Source organism: Staurois parvus, unplaced genomic scaffold, assembly GCF_062004578.1.
Source record: "Staurois parvus isolate SC_StPar_1 unplaced genomic scaffold, SC_StPar_1.0 ptg000525l, whole genome shotgun sequence".
NCBI classification, from domain to species: Eukaryota; Metazoa; Chordata; class Amphibia; order Anura; family Ranidae; genus Staurois; species Staurois parvus.
The window spans coordinates 1010319-1028603 of NW_028318321.1; the positions used below are offsets into that span (position 1 = coordinate 1010319).

The 18285-nt window shown below is 40.7% G+C and overlaps 1 protein-coding gene across 1 annotated transcript in view; it reads right to left on the reverse strand.

Annotated features, from left to right (window-relative positions):
* Positions 1–9060: 9060 nt before the first annotated feature.
* The window catches only part of LOC149451683 (calcium homeostasis modulator protein 3-like), a 34993-nt gene continuing 25768 nt past the window's right edge, over positions 9061–18285 (reverse strand). Inside the window, exons 4-5 of the mRNA XM_089690255.1 lie at positions 15288–15543; positions 9061–13104 (exon numbers count right to left, since the gene is read on the reverse strand). Coding sequence (XP_089546381.1) covers positions 12760–13104; positions 15288–15543 — 601 coding nt within the window. The 3' untranslated portion in view covers positions 9061–12759. The remainder of the gene's footprint in view (positions 13105–15287; positions 15544–18285) is intronic.

Genomic DNA, 18285 nt, shown 5'->3' on the forward strand with positions numbered 1-18285 from the left:
GGTGATCAGAGTTACAATGTTGCAATTTTTTTCTGTGAAAATGCAGTTGATTCAAGGGTGGCTCCCAAAAATAGAGTGAAATTTGATTTTGTTTCCAAGTAAAATGTTTCTTGCTGTGTCGACTAAAACTAAATCCTCTGTTATTGGTCCTTCGTTTTCCAAACGTGAGTTTCTGTCTGCATGTGATGTGTTCTGCAGCAGTTGTGTCATGCTTCTACAGGTAAATGAGTTAGTCAAATGTAGTGTGTTTGTTTTAATGAATGTATTACTGGCAGGGCTTTTAAAGGAGATTAGAAGAGCAGCTGGGTACATCATAATACAAAATGAGTTTAAAAAAACACATAAAAACAAAGACAATTATTTGGAAATACGTTAGTTACAGTATCATTTACCACAAATCAAGAATTTCTGTCTGTGGGCTTTAATAGGCTTTAAGGAAGGCTGCATGGGTCAAAAGAGTAAAACAATTCAGGTTACAGTCTCAGTTGTATCTTTCCCTTTTATACCAGTACAAACATGAAAAGTGGCAATGAAAATATAATAGATGAAATGTTTGCTTTGCTAAGACATTGTCAAATTATTCTATTTTTAACAATTTCTTTTTTTACTTTGCTTCTTTAAAACGTGTGTTTTAACTGGAATAGCTTAACAACATGTACCACAGGGTCTGCTGAATAAATGTTCAGGGTTTGTTTCCCAGTAGTTGCCCCACAGCCAGACACATAGCAGGTTATTTACTAAAAGCCGGAGAGTACAAAATCTGGTGCAACTCTGCATAGAAACCAATCAACTTCCAGGTTTTGTTGTCCAGGTTTAATTGAACAAGTTGAAGTTACAAGCCAATTGGCTACCATGCACAGCTGCACCCGATTCTGAGTTCACCCGTTTTAGTAAATCTACCTCACAGTCACTGTCGCTCCTTGGATGGGTTCAGGGTAACTGTGGTATACTCCAGTAACTTTTAGTAGTGAACTTGAGAACACTAAATTTCTTTTTAGTAAAGTGAACAAGGGTTCTTGCTTGCAGCAAAAAATGGACCAAGCTTTGCAGGAACACTTTAGTAGTGAATTTCCTTTAGGTAGAGCTGACTATTGCAAAAGCAGCAGCAATAATGTGAGCAAAAAATCATTTAGATAGTGGACAAAGCTTTGTAGTAGCAACTTAAGAATAGTAAACTTTCTCTTAAGGATCTGAGCAGAGTCCCTGCACAAGTGATTAAGGACTAAGCTTTTCTAGGACACGAGACACAGTGAACAAAGGTAACTCTTGCACAAGAGGGATGGCAGCAACACACAGTCTCTGGGATCTCTCATACAAGTCTGTACTCACTAATGTCCTTGGAAAATTGGCTGCCTCCTTTCAACATCTTCCAGACATTTTTCCAGTAATACCAGACTAAATCCCCAGATGAAATGTCCCTCGGTTAGCTCCAGCAACTTTCAGCACAATAGAACCCCATCTAACCTAGCTGAGACCTCCAATGAACAGCCGACAGATGACAGGCTTGCCCAGGGGGCAAACAGCCCCACAGGCTGTGATCTCCTCCTCCTCAGGAACAAGACACCTTTGTTCCAGGTCTCAGAGTATTTATACACACTTCCTGCTATCATCTGGGCAACTCTCCCCTGGGACTGCATAAATATTCAGCAGCTGATTTGATGGCGGTGCCCTCTAGTTTCTAGAACATTTCCAGACAGACAGAAAGAAGCTGTCAACCCTGCAGCCACTGAAACACTGAACAAAACAAAATAATCACACACAGCAACACTGAATACATTGAGCCCAGAACTATATTTACCTAACCTAGCACCTATCTAGGAGGGTGCTACAAACTTATACAACTTACTAATTTATACTTGCATCTTAAAGCGGTATTAAACCCAAAACCAAATATGTAATATATTGCAGCTTACCAATTATTAGATGTGGTGGCTTCATTAGTTCTCCTTTCCCTCTATTTTCACCTGGTGATCTGGTAAGTAACACACCTCCTGTATTAGAGTGCCCCCACTCTGGATAAAGGAGCACAGGGGGCACAGCAGCTTTATCAGTCTGGGGGAGGAGTGTTATACTGTATGTAAATTCACTAACAAATTGAAGCCAAACTCCTGCCATTGTTAAATGGTTTGTCTCATCCCTGTAAACAGATGTAGCACTACCCCCTTAGGACTTGCTAGAGAATTGGGTCTCCCTACAGTCCTGCAGTCAGGCAACATGAATTTCCTTCCAACCTTACACTCCAGAGACAATAAACAGTCTTTGAACTTGTTTTTTTGGATTTTATTAGGGGATTTAAACTTGGATGGGGATGATACATGGGATGCCCAATGAACTGTAAAACTGAGAACAACTTTCTGGAACTAAGTACTCAGAAGGGTTTTGTCTTCTTGGAGAGCTATCCAGCCTCTCCTGGTGTGCCACCACAGACCCCAAATGAAACCTCCTCTTGGATATCCAAATTTGGACCTAACGTGCTTGCCTACACCATTACATAAATACAGATTTGGTAAAGGTTGACATAGGTCCATCAAGTGCATATGTGTGTGTGCATATGTGTGCATGTGTGTGTGTCGCTATGAATTGCCATATACCTGTATATTGAGTTCACTGAGAAACACATCTAATAGTTTTTAAGTTATCTACACTCTAACTGTGGAAAAAAGTTCCACATTTTTACTGCTCTAACTGTAAATAACCCCTTACGCATCTTAAAATTGAACAGCTTCTTGTCCAACTTCATGCTGTGACCACATGTCTTCTTCAGAGACCTTAGACTAAACAGTTTTTTCCTGATACCACACTGACCATTGATAAATGTGTATATTGTGATCATATCCTCTTTTAATCGCTTCTTCTGCAGAGAAAATATGTTTTATTTTTTGGTAATTGTCCTCCAGCTCAAGGACATCCTTCCTAAGCATTGGTGACCAAAATGTAATTGTATACTCACAGTGAGGCTGAATCAGTGTTTTGTAGTGATAGTTACCATTTTTAATGCATGATGGTAATCTGCTGGATTTACTTGCTGCAGTTTGACATTGTGTGCTGTTGCTGGTTCTGTGATCTACAAGGACCCCTAGAACATTTTTCTTCTCCAATTTTCCCAGAGAAGCCCCCCCTAATTAGTATCCTGCATATTTATTTTGTAACTCTCAAGTGCATTACTTTACATTTTTAAATAATAACCCTCATCTGCAATGTAGCTGCCCCACCTTTATTTTATCAAGGTCTTCTTGTAAAGTTGCTATAACCTGTTGTGGAGTTTTTCTTTATAAGTTTGTGTTGAAAAACAACTAAACAACAGCAACTGTATAGATATCACCAAGTGAAAAAAGCTATAACATCTCAGAAAATACACATTAGAACAACACATAATCAATTAGATATTCATATATACAAATTAATTTGTACATTCCACTCACTACCCTAGACCATTTAGAAAATAAGACATTTGTCACTACTTTCTGGAGGCGTTCCTGTGACCAGTTTTCTATCTGTGTACATACCATTTTTTCAATGTATTGAATGGTTAAGCAAAGTCCAGGTAAACTCTTTGCACTGACCTTCCTCTTTTTAAATTACTGCTCACTTCCTCATACAGCAGGGGTGCTCAACCTTTTGAAGAGCCAGAGCAGTCACGAGACACAATGAAATGAAATGGCTCAGAATTTCGAATATTTTATTATGAATAGCATAATGAACATTTTCCTCCTGCAGCTGCTGAATGCCGGTAGGAGGGAGAGGAGGAGAAGCCGTCTTTTAGTGGTTGCAGGAGGAAAATGGAGAGGATTGATTCTTGTACTTGACACCCTTGCCGCCCCTCCTACCCAAGTGTAAAACAGAATGTGACAGGGAGGCTGCCATTGCAACCCTTGATGCTATACCAGTGGTTGGAGCTGTGTGGTAAAAACACATCTCAACTATGGCGTTTTACTGCCCCCCAAAATGCAAATGTCCTGGGCCCCCTATAAAGTTGCACCTGGGGCATTCCTGTTAACTGTGCTTTGCCATTGACTTCTATTATATGTTGTGGGTGTGGTGCACTTTCTGAATGTGCACCAAAACTCTTGCATTCAGGAGTTTTGGTGCACTTTCAAAAAGTGCACTAAACCCACAGGATATAATAAAAGTCTATGGTTCAGTGCAGGGGCAGACTGACAACTCATGGGGCCCCCGGGCAATAGGGGATCATGGGGCCCCTGTGTCCTTGCCCAAACTCCAAAAAGCCTATGAAAAAGGTACCAGGGGCATCTCATGGGGCCCCCTACTGACCCTGGGCCCTCTGGCAGTGCCCGAGTTTCCAAATGGTCAGTCCACCCCTGGTTCAGTGCAACTAACCTGCAGAGAAGCCCCAGGTGCACCTGTGGATCATTGTGAAAGCAGTCTAACTGTTATCAACCCTCTTATAGGTGCTAATATGCCCATTTCAAAAAGTACTGTATGTGTTGTTTAATACACTGACCTTCTTTTCCTCTTCCAGCTTCTGCTGGCATTGCTCTCTACGCTGCTACTAAAAGGGTCCCAAGTGAAGTGCACTTGGTATCACTTCACGTGGGACAGGAGCCGGCTCTACAGAGGAAGCATCGGCTTATGTGGCTCCTGCTCTCTCCACAGCTGCCGAAGCTGGCTTGGTGCACTCTGATGCTCTGGGATGGTGGGTTGGCAAGCTCAGATCGCAATCAACAGGTTGCTGACCCCAGACATGTGCTTCCCTAGTTTTAGGTCACAGGCCATATCAGAGGGCTCCGCAGGCCACAAGTTGAGCACCCCTGTCATACAATGCTAATAGTTTGGTCTGCCAAGAACAATTCCTTCATAAATCAAAGTTGGTTGTTACTTTTGATACCATTTTTGCAGGCAAATTCTTCAATATAGTCTCTTATCATTCCCTCAAATACTTTACATATTATAGATGCTAGGTTGACAAATCTGTAGTTTTCAGGTATACACCTCAACCCTTTTTTGGTTTTTAAAGTTTTTTTTTTTTAACTTTCTGTAGCAATGTTTTTTCGTAATCTATTTTAGCTACCTTGATTGAGCCCTTTCATTGTTTCTTAAATTCTTTATAGTTATGAAATGTCAGTGGTGACCTTCTGTCATCTATACATTAAAAGCTATTTTTTTTTCTAATTAGTCTAGTTACCCTAGAATTTATCCACTCAGGTTTAACTTTTGTTCTTTCATATTTGTTACCCAATAGAATATACTGGTGAATATACTAGTTTAATATGTCCTAAAACACTCCCACGTATCCCCAGTGTTTTTTGTTGAGACAATTTGGTCCCATTTAGTATTCTACAGTAAGAAGTGCAGCTTGTTAAAGTTAGCGATTTTGAAATTTAGTGTTCTTGTCATAGCATATGTCTCTCTTTCCTGCAATGGCAAATGTATTTACTCTGTGATCACTGTTGCCCAAATTGTTCCTAATATCCACATCTGCAATGAGCTTCATGCCATTTGAAATTAGCAGATCCAATATAGCATTATTTCTACTTGGGACTTGCACCATTTAACTCATTAAATTGTCCTGCAGTACATTCAAGAAAAGAAGAGCATTAGTTGGGTGAGCAGCTCCATTTGTTCAATCAATAACAGGATAGTTAAATCCTCCCATAATTACAACATTGCCCTGCTTCCCTGCCATTTCTATCTGTGACAGGAGATGAATCTCCTTCTCCTCATTAGTAATGGGCGGGGGGGGGGGGGGTTTGGCTATAGCATACACCCACAATTATTTTTTACAGTTTGTTTAATTTATTTGAAGCTCCACATGAGGCGTACTGCAGCGTGCATCTATGCGAGTCTGTGTTTACCCACACAGGGATATACAGGTGTTCTGTGCATTCCATTGCAGGCAGTTCCATTGATGATTGAGATTCAGAGGCAGCATGGACACAGCTGCTGCTCCCAATTTGACATCCATGTGGGTGTACAGCCCCAAATGCTGACAGTGTGAGTTTCAGTCAGCAGCAATCAGTAGCAGCTTCTGTGTCTGTGAAGCCATGTGTCGCTGTGTGTCCCAGTTCACACCATTGGGACTTCCTGCACGGGGATGTACTGAACACTTGTGCATCCCTGTGCAGGTAAACACAGCCTCACACAGGTGTACACTGTGGTACGCTGCATGCGAATGAGGTCAAAGACTATGCACCAGTCAAAGGTGATGTCACATCTCACATTCACTTCCAGATCATTCTTGACATGCAGACATACCCACCCCCTTTGTACCTACTCTGTCTCTCTGAAGCAGAGCATATGCTTCAATATTCACATCTCAGTTATGTAATACAGTTGCAAGAAAAAGTATGTGAACCGCTTGGGATTACGTGGAGTTTTGCATGAATTGGGCATAAAATGTGCTCTGAACGTCATCTAAGTCACAACAATAGAAGAACACAGTCTGCTGAACATAATACTACACAAACATTAGATGTTGCCATGGTTTAATTACACATAACATGTAAACATTCACAGTGCAGGGAGGAAAAAGTATGTGAGGCCCTAGCTTAATGACTTCTCCCAGAGCTAATTGGAGCCAGGAGTGAGCCAACCTTGACTCCAATCAGTGTGATGATATTGGATGTGTTGCTGACAGCTGTCCTGCCCTTAAAAAACACACACCTGTTTTGGGTTTACTGGTTTCAAGAAGCAATGTCTGATGTGAACCATGCCTCGCAGAAAAGAGCTCTCAGAAGACCTACAATCAAGAATTGTTAACTTGCATGAAGCTGGAAAGGGTTACAAAAGTATCTCCAAAAGCCTTGATGTTCATGTGTCCATGGTAAGACAGACTGTCTACAAATGGAGAAAGTTTAGCACTGTTGCTACTCTCCCTAGGCGTGGTCGTCCTGTAAAAATGACTGCAAGAGCACAGCGCAGAATGCTGCATGAGGTAAAGAAGAATCCCAGAGTGTCAGCTAAAGATCTACAGAAATCTCTGGCACATGCTAACATTTTTGTTGACACATCTACAATAAGGAAAACATTAAACAAGAATGGAGTACATGGGAGGACACCACGGAGGAAGCCATTGCTGTCCAAAAAGAATATTGCAGCACGTTTGAAGTTTGCAAAAGAGCACCTGGATGTTCCACAGCACTACTGGCAAAATATACTGTGGACAGATGAAACCAAGATTGAGTTGTTTTGGAAGAACACACAACTCTATGTGTGGAGAAAAAAAGGCACAGCACACCAACATCAAAACCCCACCCCCACTGTAAAACATGGGGGAGGGAGCATCATGGTTTGGGGCTGCTTTGCTGCCTCAGGGCCTGGACGGATTGTTGTCATTGATGGGAAAATGAATTCCAGAGTTTATCAAGACATTTTGCAGGAAAATGTACGACCATCTGTCCGCCAACTGAAGCTCCGCAGAGGATGGGTGATGAAACAGGACAATGACCCAAAGCATACAAGTAATTCAACAAAACAATGGCTGCAACAGCACAGAATACACCTTCTGGAGTGGCCCAGTCAGAGTCCTGACCTCAACCTGATTGAAATGCTGTGGCATGACCTTAAGAGAGCGATTCACACCAGACATCCCAAAGATATTGCTACACTGAAACAGTTTTGTGAAGAGGAGTGGTCCAAAAGTACTCCAGATCGTTGTGCAGGTCTGATCTGCAACTACAGGAAACATTTGGTTGAGGTTATTGCTGCCAATCTGTCTAATCTGTAATTTGATGCCTTTTGGAGATTTTTCCATCTTTCCTTGGCTTCTTTATGCACATTAATACAAATTTTTAGCTGGGGTGCCCAAACTTTCGATCCCCACTGTAGATACATGGAGCAGGATGTGCACTAGGTTGCATTACCACTCATGGAGGACATGTTTACCACCAACCAAGGCTGGCCATGAATGAGTAATATTTTTTAGTTCAACCATAACGTTGAATGAAGGGATATTACTTGATTCTCTCATCCACACACTAGATTTGGATAGGGGAATCCCTTCCACTGAGTTATTGTATTCTGACAGCAGGGAGACTTCTCACATGCGAACTAAAAGCAGATGTTTTCAATTGTCACTACCTGTACACAATGGCAAGTGGCTGTTTTTTTTCCATTTTTCTTTGCATAGTTTTTAAAACTGTAACTTTTACTGACACCTCAAGAGTCAAGAGCAGTGGCATTACTTTCTTTAGAAGCCACCAGCCTCCATGCATTGGTGTTTATGCTAAAACATTTCAGCAATTTGCTTTCTTCTGGTGTTTCCTACTTGTCATGCTAAAATGTTTCCCACCAGTTATGAACCATTACATAATTATTACACAAGAATAAGGGGTGTCATAACTAGTAATCCTAGGTATAAAGTAATCAGATCTAAAGAAGGAAGTTTATTTATGACTACCCTCCTTTCTCTATTCTAGATTTGTCATGGTTGCCCAACTGCCACCACTTCCCACACTACCAATTGTAACTGTTTGAATTTCAGCCCTTTCCTACTTCTTATCTCTCTTATCCACATTTACATGGGGTGTCATACATCTTGCATTCAAAATTTAAAGCACTGCACTTCCCCTAATATAGCTTGCCTAAATTTTGAGGAAAAATATAAGCCATCACCACTTGTCTAATAATGTGTACCAAAAACTCCCTTTACTCACTGTCCCAGCAGTGGGCACAGGGCCCTTTAACTCCATTTCCCACAATTATCTGGATTTCCACCAAACCCCTGATTCCTGGACATTCCTGAGGATATAAATAGTACCTTCTGCTGCCTTACAGTGTTCAGTGGGACCATGCCTGATGGTGCAGCTGTTACCAGGGTAGCTAGCTTCAATCAGGTACAGGACCCACCATGTCAAAGTCAACATGTGGGCCACTTAAGGGCATAAGAGCACACAGCACTACTCTAATTCACAGTCACATTCATATTCATGTGGGGCGGCATTGCTCACAGCCACCTGGACTGCTTTACCGGAGACTTCTGCAGCCTAGCTTGTGCGGACCGTGCAGTGGGGTTCCAGTCCTCAACTACCAGGGCTATTCTGTGCAGTCAGTCTCCTAACAAAAGAGAAAGGGACTGTATTCCCTCACAGAGAACCTCAAGTATTGGCCTTTTTTTAAAAGAAATTTATTAGGTTTTAACAAATTACAACCACAGAGAAATGACGATGCAGTTATGACACCCATGTTACATCAATTCTGGTCAAGGATATAATATTGCGGCAAATAAACATAACATGACCTTAGTGCAATGTTAGCAGTTAGGAAAAGGCATTGATACATTACTAAGGTATACCAGTTGTGTTGATGAGTAGCGAGGAAAATAAAGTATTGGCCTTTAATGTTAGTACATGTTCTACATAATTTTTTGCCAGAGTCTCTTTTCCTATACCATGTAAATGAAGAATTGTTACTGGTATTCCTGTTACACTATTTGGATACCTTGTAACCCTTCCTTTAGTGTTGGTCATATCCCTTTGTGTCTGGTATATAGTGAGTAACATTCAAGTAAATATCACTGTGGATCTGGTCAATGACTGATGCAGATTACACAACATACCGTATATATCACAACTAGGGATTGAAAAAAAAATTATTTTTGTTTAGAAATGAAAATGAGGAGTACCATGTGACAATGACTAAAACTTAAATTATCACAATACAGCACTTGTCTGTTCTGAGGATGCAACTGTTTGTGATTGGCTGTAGAAAGGGTCAGACAAGGACAGAAAGGATAGATGGGCATGTAAGAAAGCATAAAAGGTCCTGCTAATTACTTACTAAGGGACTACAGAGTAAAAGTAGCTCTGTGCCGAAGATTAGTTCATTTTACCAGCAGCATCTTTTTTTTTTTTTCCCTCAAAATAGTATTGCTATCTGCAGCCTCTCCTACTTGCTGGTAAATCAGCAAGGCAACACTTTCTTAGACCAGCAGGAGTCTTCTGCAGTCTGCAAGATCTTGTGAGCTCAGTTCTCAGCACAGCAGGTAAAAAAAAAAGCCATTACAGTCTGTGTTATAGATGTCCAAGCCAGACATATCACCCTTGTCATCAACCTTTAGCTAGCAATGTTTGTCCTGACATGTCTGCCCACAAGATCATGCAAACTACAGAAGACCACTCCAATATTCAGAAACGTGCTACATATAACATAAACATAGTTTTAATTTTCAGTTTTTCAACATGAAGATCATAACTGAATCAAATGAAAATCCAAACAATTTTGTTTACACAATGTATTTGAATATTAAATACAAATCTCATTAAAAAATTGTGCAAGGTCAGCAAATTAACAAGGCTCCAAATAATGTTTAATTAATGTTAAAAGCTACGCACTTCATTTCACAGTATTATTTAACCACTTGCCCTCCTGAGGATTTACGCCCCTTCCTGACCAGGCCATTTTTTTACATTACAGTGCTGCGTTACTTTGACAATTGCGCGGTCATGCAACGCTGCACCCAAATTAAATATATGTCCTTTTTCCCCACAAAATGAGCTTTCTTTTGGTGGTATTTGATCGCCTGTGCATTTTTTATTTTTTGTGCTTTAAAAAAAAGCCTGACAATTTTGAGAAAAAAAAATATTTTTTTACTTTTTGCTATTAAACATGTCCATTAAAAAAATGAAAAAAAATAAATTTCATCATAAATTTATGCCAAAATGTATTCTGCTACATGTCTTTGCTAAAATAAATCCCAATATGTGTAAATTATATGGTTTACGTGAAAGTTTTAGCGCTTACAAATGGTGGTATAGATACTGGAATTTTAATTTTATTTTTACTAGTAATGGCGGCGATCAGCAACTTATAGCAGGACTGCGGCGGGCATTCTGACACTGGGGGGAACTGACTTGGTGTCACTGACATCCCCAGTGACACCAATATAGTGATCAGTACTAAAAAAAGTACTGCACTGTACTAATGGCACTGGGTAGGAAGGGGTTAACATGAGGGGCGATCAAAAGGTTAACTGTGTGCTGGGAGTGTTTTACTAGGGGGCTGTGTGTTTGTGCTTCACTGTAAGCACACTGCTTACAGCAGTGTGCCCAAGCTGACAGGAAGGAGAACTGTTAGTAAACAAAACAGTTCTCCTCCCCCTCGGAAATCACCGGGCGCGAGCCACCTACTCGGAAATGCATAATCACGTATATATACGTGATTATGTGCACCCGTGCCGCCCTCTAGAAGTATTTCTGCTATAGGGTGGATGGAAGCAGTTATAATATATGTTGCTGGCCTTTTTTAATTTTGCAAGAGCTAGTAATGTCAACCCTCTGTTGATAAAAAGCGATTTGCAGTTGACATTTATAAGATGTCCTTGAAGTTGAAAAGAATACAAAAATGTACACCTTACAGGCTACTTCAAAACTGCTATGGTAGTGATTCTAATTATTTTTCAAATTGTGAGAAACAAAATGAAACATGATATTAACATAATACATATTGGTATATCAAAGCATAATAATTCTGCAGCATTGGGATAAACCATAGAAGAACAATAGCTAGTTCATACTGGGAAGGTGGATAAACCATGTGATTACTAAACACACTGTGGGGTTGATTTACTAAATCTGGTTCACTCAGAGTCTCATGAACCTGTGCATGGTAGCCAATCATCTTCTAAGCTCAGCTTGTTCAATTAAGCTTCAGCAATAAATCTGTAAGCTGACTGATTTCTGTGCAAAAGTACACAAGATTCTGAGTGAACCAGCTTTAGTAAATAAATCCCTGTATCTCACAGCATTTTTTAAAAATTAGTGCACAATGAACATACTGATGACATGTTGGCTTTTGATAGCCAGTCTTAAGATATCTAGATATGTTGTGGAAAGAAACTTGGAAAATCCTGCCTTTAAATGAGTCTAAAGGTACTAATATAACCAAAGTATTATTATACGCTCTAAATGTTAATGTGCAGTGTGCTAATGTTTTCTCATAATGTGTCGTGGCTCTATGAAACTGCACAAAGCAGATATATTTATTGCAACCGCGTCTAAATCTTGAAGTCTAAAGTTGGTCATACATTACAGTTTGCTTTAACAATCTGTTGGGGGACTTACTTTTTCTACTGCATCAAAAAAGGTCTTATTCTTCCTGTTTCACTTTCACTATTGTGAAAAACCCAGTAAAAAGAGGGATATCTTTCAAAAAGTTCATAGAAAAGGAGGGAGGGGGCACTCTGGGAACTCTGGTACTGACAAATCAGGGTGAGCCTGACATTTTGTCTAACCTGACTGCACTGCAAAAATGCCAAATTTGCTTTTTTGTGGAAACTGCCCTTTAATTCCGTTGTGTGGCACTGCAAGGCAAAACTCTAAAAAAGCAATTAAGAAAAAGAAAACACCCTCAGTCAAGACCATGACTGATCATCGTGTGTTGTAATAAAAAATCTGAATAGAAACTTAAAAACTTTGCTCCCTGTCTGTCTGCTAATGCAGGCCAAGGCAATGTGCATGTACTACAGAGATGTACTAAATATTTTTTATTTTTGCCTTGACACAAGTTTTCAGCTTTCTGAAGCATCAGACTTGCAGTAAAGTCAAATTGGCACAAATTTTATCATTTAATAATGAATATTAAGATTCTTACACAACATTTTTAAAGGTCATCTCTATGAAAAATGGATACCTCTGCTATTGTGGTTGCTGGTAATATGATTTATAAAGTCGACCCTTCTCTATCTCTGGGATTCTAATGGCTATCCACTGGCCTTGAACATTAATATAAAGTTTTTCAGTTAACCCTTGTGAATCCAGTGTCTGCAAAATTCAATTTACTGATGTTTCTTAACAACTTTAGATTTTATTCATAATGATGATCTGGAGCTTCTGCACCAAGAATGGATGGGCGACTGTGGTACCACTTATCCACATAAATTAGTGTCTCCACTAGATGTTCAGTAATTTCTGTGTAGGCTTCGCATCTCTCTTCTCTGTCATCCCCCTTTTCAAAGTAACCCTTTACGTTTCTCTCTGCAACCTTTTGGTTGTGTTCTATACACATCACCTCAAAGCATTTCTCCTCCACGTCTGTGTACCTGGACCAGTAGCGGAGTTGCAGTGATGCACCTGGGTTTAACATTGGGCCCACGAAGCGAGCAACAGCCGCAAGTACGATAAAAACCAGTATTGTGATATAGCCGATTCCCTTAGGAAGAAAAGAAATATAAACATTGTGAACAAGAGTTAATGATGCCCACTAACAGTCTGCAGATATATACATTACAAGCTGAACTCCATGCAAATGCCCAAATGCACAATCAAACTACATATTTGTAAGCTGTTTTACCCATCAAAAGATTAGTAGGTCTTTTAATTTGCTACAGATATCAATACTAGACAGCACAGCTAGGGTCTTAGTCTCTCTGCAGAACACATTGAAGTTAAGCCTGATCCAGGGCCCACTGCAGCCTGTAACTGGACAATGAAGGTTGCAGCAGTGAAATAATTAGGTTTTTCCTCTGTGGTCATATCCTACAGTGGGGGAACAGGCAACTGACTTTGTACTTCAAGAGATTAAAGATTTGAGGAAATGGAGGTGGGAGAGATAAGTATACATGACTGTTCCTCACTTAGAGTATGAGCTCTTCTTGGCTTAGACTGCAGCTCTAATTTTGATTACTGTTGTGATGGTCCAAAATAGTCTAAAGAGACTCAACATAATCAATAGAGGATGAAAAGCCAAACATAGTCTATCAGAGCTGTGCCAAAATTAGCTTGAGATCAACATCAGAGGTACAGTGGAACCAATGGGTGATGATATCTTGTCCCATTCCAACCAAAACAGAAAACATGTTTTTGGTAAGTTTTTTTTCCCACTGCTTTCATATCTCTGATATATCTGATACATTTATATAAATATATATATATAGTGCCTGGATTTGCTATAACAGAAGATGAAAACCAAACCATCATTTACCATTCATGTTTTGGTGGGCAGATTGTAACATGCCAAGGGCCTATTAGATTTAGAATGTGTATCAAACGTTTAGTCAAATATTTGTTTTTTTTAAACTTGTAGAAACTACATGACACTGTTATTTTATGGCCTATCCTATAAAAAGGGTTGTTAACTGTGTGCTGTGTGCTATTTCACAGTAAGCTGTGTTTTTGCTTTCAACTGTAAGCACACTGCTTTGTATGGCTCTGCTATGCAGAACCATACAAAGCAGTGTGCTGGAGCTGACAGGGGAGTGAACTGTATTGTTTACATACAGTTCTCTTCCCCCATCGGTAATACTCAGCAATCACCGGCCAGGACCCGGTGATTGACAGCCGAGGCTGGGAATAGCGGTGTGGTAGGGCGCACGCCCCCTACCTGGAAATGCAAAATCACGTATATATACGTGGTTTTGCATACCCCTGCCGACCTGTAGCAGTATTTCTGCTATAGGGCGGCGGGAAAGCGGTTATGCAGCTATAACTATTTAAAGAAAACCTGTGCCTAAAAAAAGGTGGGGTCCTACACGATATGCACCCATTAAGTTTAGAGATCCTAGTGGTCATTTAGCAGCCAATCTGACCAAGATTCTTAAAATCTTTCAAAACAATCTAAAGGCCTATAAGCTAAACCACACACTTTCCTGTTTTTGAAAACTGAGCGTATGTTCCATGATCTTGAACTTAAATTCCTGTGTTACTGTGGAAGAGGTCCTGATGTTTATCAAATCCTTGAAACTTGAAGGTCCAGATGGCTTCTCAACTACGTACTATAAAAAGCCAGCTCCCTTATTAGCTCCACACCTAGAACATATGTTTAATGCACCAAGGGAAGAACAACCAATTCACTCCTCCTTGTTGCTGGCTATATTGCTATGGTCCCTAAGCCTGACAAAGACAGGATGAACTCTGATAATTATAGACCTATTTAATGGCTTAACAATGATATTAAAATCTTAGCAAAAATACTGGCGAATAGAGTTAACACCTTTTTGACTACTATAAGCCACCATGATCACATGGGGTTTATTCCACAAACACTTCCCATACTTTGTGTCCTAGCTTTCGAACTCCTTGAAATTTCATTAAGCAACAATCCAACCATTCATGAGGTAGAGCTAGTGAGGGTGGACCATAAGAATAGTTTATTTGCTGATGACTTTTTCCTTACAGTTGCACAGCCTCTGAATCCTAGGCTAGTAAAGTGAGAAATCCTTATCTGGGGGTTAGTGGTTCATAGTATTGATGTCAAAGCATTGGCATGACAGGCAGGCACCCTGAATTTTTTCAGCTTGGCAGCCTCATGTTTGTCAGGAATTTAAACCTTTATAACTATGGGCCTTCTTCATGTTAAGCTACAATATCTCCATCTTTATTGCATTATGTTGTTACCTGTGATAAGAATTTAAGGAATCGGGATATTGCCTTCCTGGTAGAGGACATGTGAAGCAGCTCAAAGGATTTACAAGGTACTTTGGATAGTAGGAATGCTGTGTCATACTCGGCAAGGTCAGGAAAGCCTCCAAACTGTTCTGGATCCATTGTCTCACTGAATGCACACACTAATGTCTTTCCATCCAGTAAGCAAACTAAAATCCATAGGATTGGTGCTGCCAAAGCCCTGACCATCATTGCTATAAATATTTGCCTGCAACAGAAAATAGATTAGTTCATGTGCTTACGTTTTTCTTGACTACCCTAATGGCAACCTTGCTGTTAGGTGGGACCTCAACATGGTAGAAACATTAATTGAGTCAATTTGGGGTTTATTTACTAAAGCTGGAGTGTGCAATATCAGCCTCACTTCTGCATAGAAACCAATCAGCTTCCAGATTTTATTGCCACAGCTTAATTGAACAAGCTGAAGTTAGAAGCTGATTGGTTTCTATGCAGAAGTGATTTTGCACTCTGCATCTTTAGTAAATAAACCCTTATGGATCTTGGTGACTCCCCATGTATGAATATTCTAAAGTTTATGTAGACCTGAACTATCTTCTCTTAGGTACCCTTAGGTACCACAGTAGCACTGTGAAACAGTTTCAGGAGCAGTTCAGCAACTTGGGCTGGATCGTGTGTGTAGTATGAGTGCTCTGAACCACGCCAGATTCGGTGAGCTTACCGCACCCAGGACCGCTTGTAAGAGGTGGTCCCAGGCGCAGTTCACTTGTGGTCCTGTCCAGTTTGCTTCAATGTGAGTGCAAAGTGTTCCGGAGCACAGTTCTCTCCATAGAGGACCGTTTACTGAAGCAGAGATCACTGGCCTGATTAGCAGGGGATTGTTCCTTACAGTGTTTGTAAAAGCTTAGTGCCGGTTCACATATATGCGGATTGGATGCAGTTTGAACCGCATCCAATCCGTATGACATGTGAAATAACATTGATTCCTATGGTGCCTGTTCACATATGTCTGAGGCACTTGCGGTGCAGATTCAGTGCAGTTTGAAAAAGAATCATGTACTATTTCTGAGCAGTCAGGTTCCCTCAGGTTCAGGTGCGGGTTACAGGCTGCTGATTTCTATGGGAATCATTTCTAAACTGCATATGTGTGAACAGGATAAAATCCTGACCCAATCCTGTCCTGCCTATCCGGCGTGTTTTCAAGCATCAAGTGATTAAGCGTTAATTCATTTAATTGGCGGGAATAATAATTTATTCTGGCCATTGCAATGAATTAACACTAAAGAAATACATGCGCCTAAAGTTAACGTGTTTAGATGCGTTTACACGTGTCAAGTGGTTTTTTTGCCAAAATGCTGCTGCTCCTGGATGCACTGGCCCTGGGTTTTTTTTCCTGCCTGTAATCGCTACTGCCACTAAAAGCTCCTAAAGGTCTAGGTGCATGGATACATAGGATAACATGGAAGGTTGTTTACAAGCAGTAAAAAAAATGCCTGCTACCACTAAAAGTGGCTGCAAAAACGTCCTATGTGCATGAGACCATATGATAACATGGAGGACCATTTACAACCAGTAAAAAAAAACATCTGACACCCCAAAAAGTGGCTGCAAAAATGCCCTATGTGGATGAGGCCTAAAAGTTTTTTAGTGCAGCTCCCTTCTTGCCCCTCTTAAACACCTACCTGATCTCGATCCAGCACTGACACTGTTCCTGAGAGCAGTGACGCTGCTCTCTCTCTTAACCTCATTGGACTCAGTGAGTACAGTGGAAGCCATTGGCTCTTCAATTAAAACCAGTGACGAGAAAGCGGAGGGCGGGGGCCGAGATGCACAATGTGTGTCAATAGATGCACACAGTGTGGCCTGCAGGAATACACCCCTAACAAGCGGCTAGCTATGGGGGGGGTTCTTAGTAGGAAGGAGGAGCACCAGCGGGGGGCCTCAGAAGAGGAGGATTGGGTAGCTACACGCAAAACCATTGCACAGAACCGATAAGTATAACATGTTTGTGATTAAAAAAAAAAAAGAAAAAAAGATCCTTGGTTCAGTGGTTCAGTTTATTCTGCCCCAGTGTGAGTGCACCTGTATTTGCTCTGTTTTAGTCAGTTAAATATACTGTTGAAAGTACGTTGTCATAGGTGTTTGATAAGTGCAAAAAATACCTGCTGATCCTGCCAGAAATCCAGTAAGCCCATAAGTTCCTGTGCACTATAAAGTGTTATCTCAAGCAATGTTATTAGCCCTGCCAGTTCATCTCTGTGAACTACAGAACACATCCACCTATGTTTTGGAGATGAGGAGACAGGGATGTGTTTTGTTGTCCCAGCATACTTCCTGTACTAGGGTGACAGTACTGCTGCTTCATAGATACAGTACAGTGAGTGACTGTTGCCACCCTAGATCAGGATGTGTTTTGCTGGCAGGATCACTGCTTATTAAAAAAAAAAAAGAGGCCTGAAAAAATAAAACAAATGCAGCCTTCACATTTTAGGACTGCTAAGCTGCAAAATATTTAAGTTTTTGTTTCAATACACTTTAATTATGAACTGTCTGGATTCAACCTTTCAGACTAAGCAGTTAGGGATGAACAATTAGATGAGAGGTTGCTGGATTTGTTTACAAAAATTTAGCAGTTATCCATTTGTAATGCTACCCTTTGAGAGGCCACAGTAGGTTTTCACAGGTTCCGAAATTAGTGCTAGGCAGCCAGGCACACAGCAACAGTCCATCCACTCTGGCTCAATAAAGTCTAGGGGTGTATTTTCTTTTTTTCATTTTATTTGCTAGTAGAACCTGGGAGGGGGGTCTAGGGTGATGTAGGATACTCCAAATGGGATACGTTGCTAGTAGAGGACAGCTCTCACAAAAGCTCAGTTCACATCTATGCAGGTGGTGCCGCTGCGGGACCCGCACAAATACTGGCAGCTGCAACCACCCACACAGAGAAATGCGGGACCCGCAGGCAGGTGCCATTAATCCTAATGGTATGCCA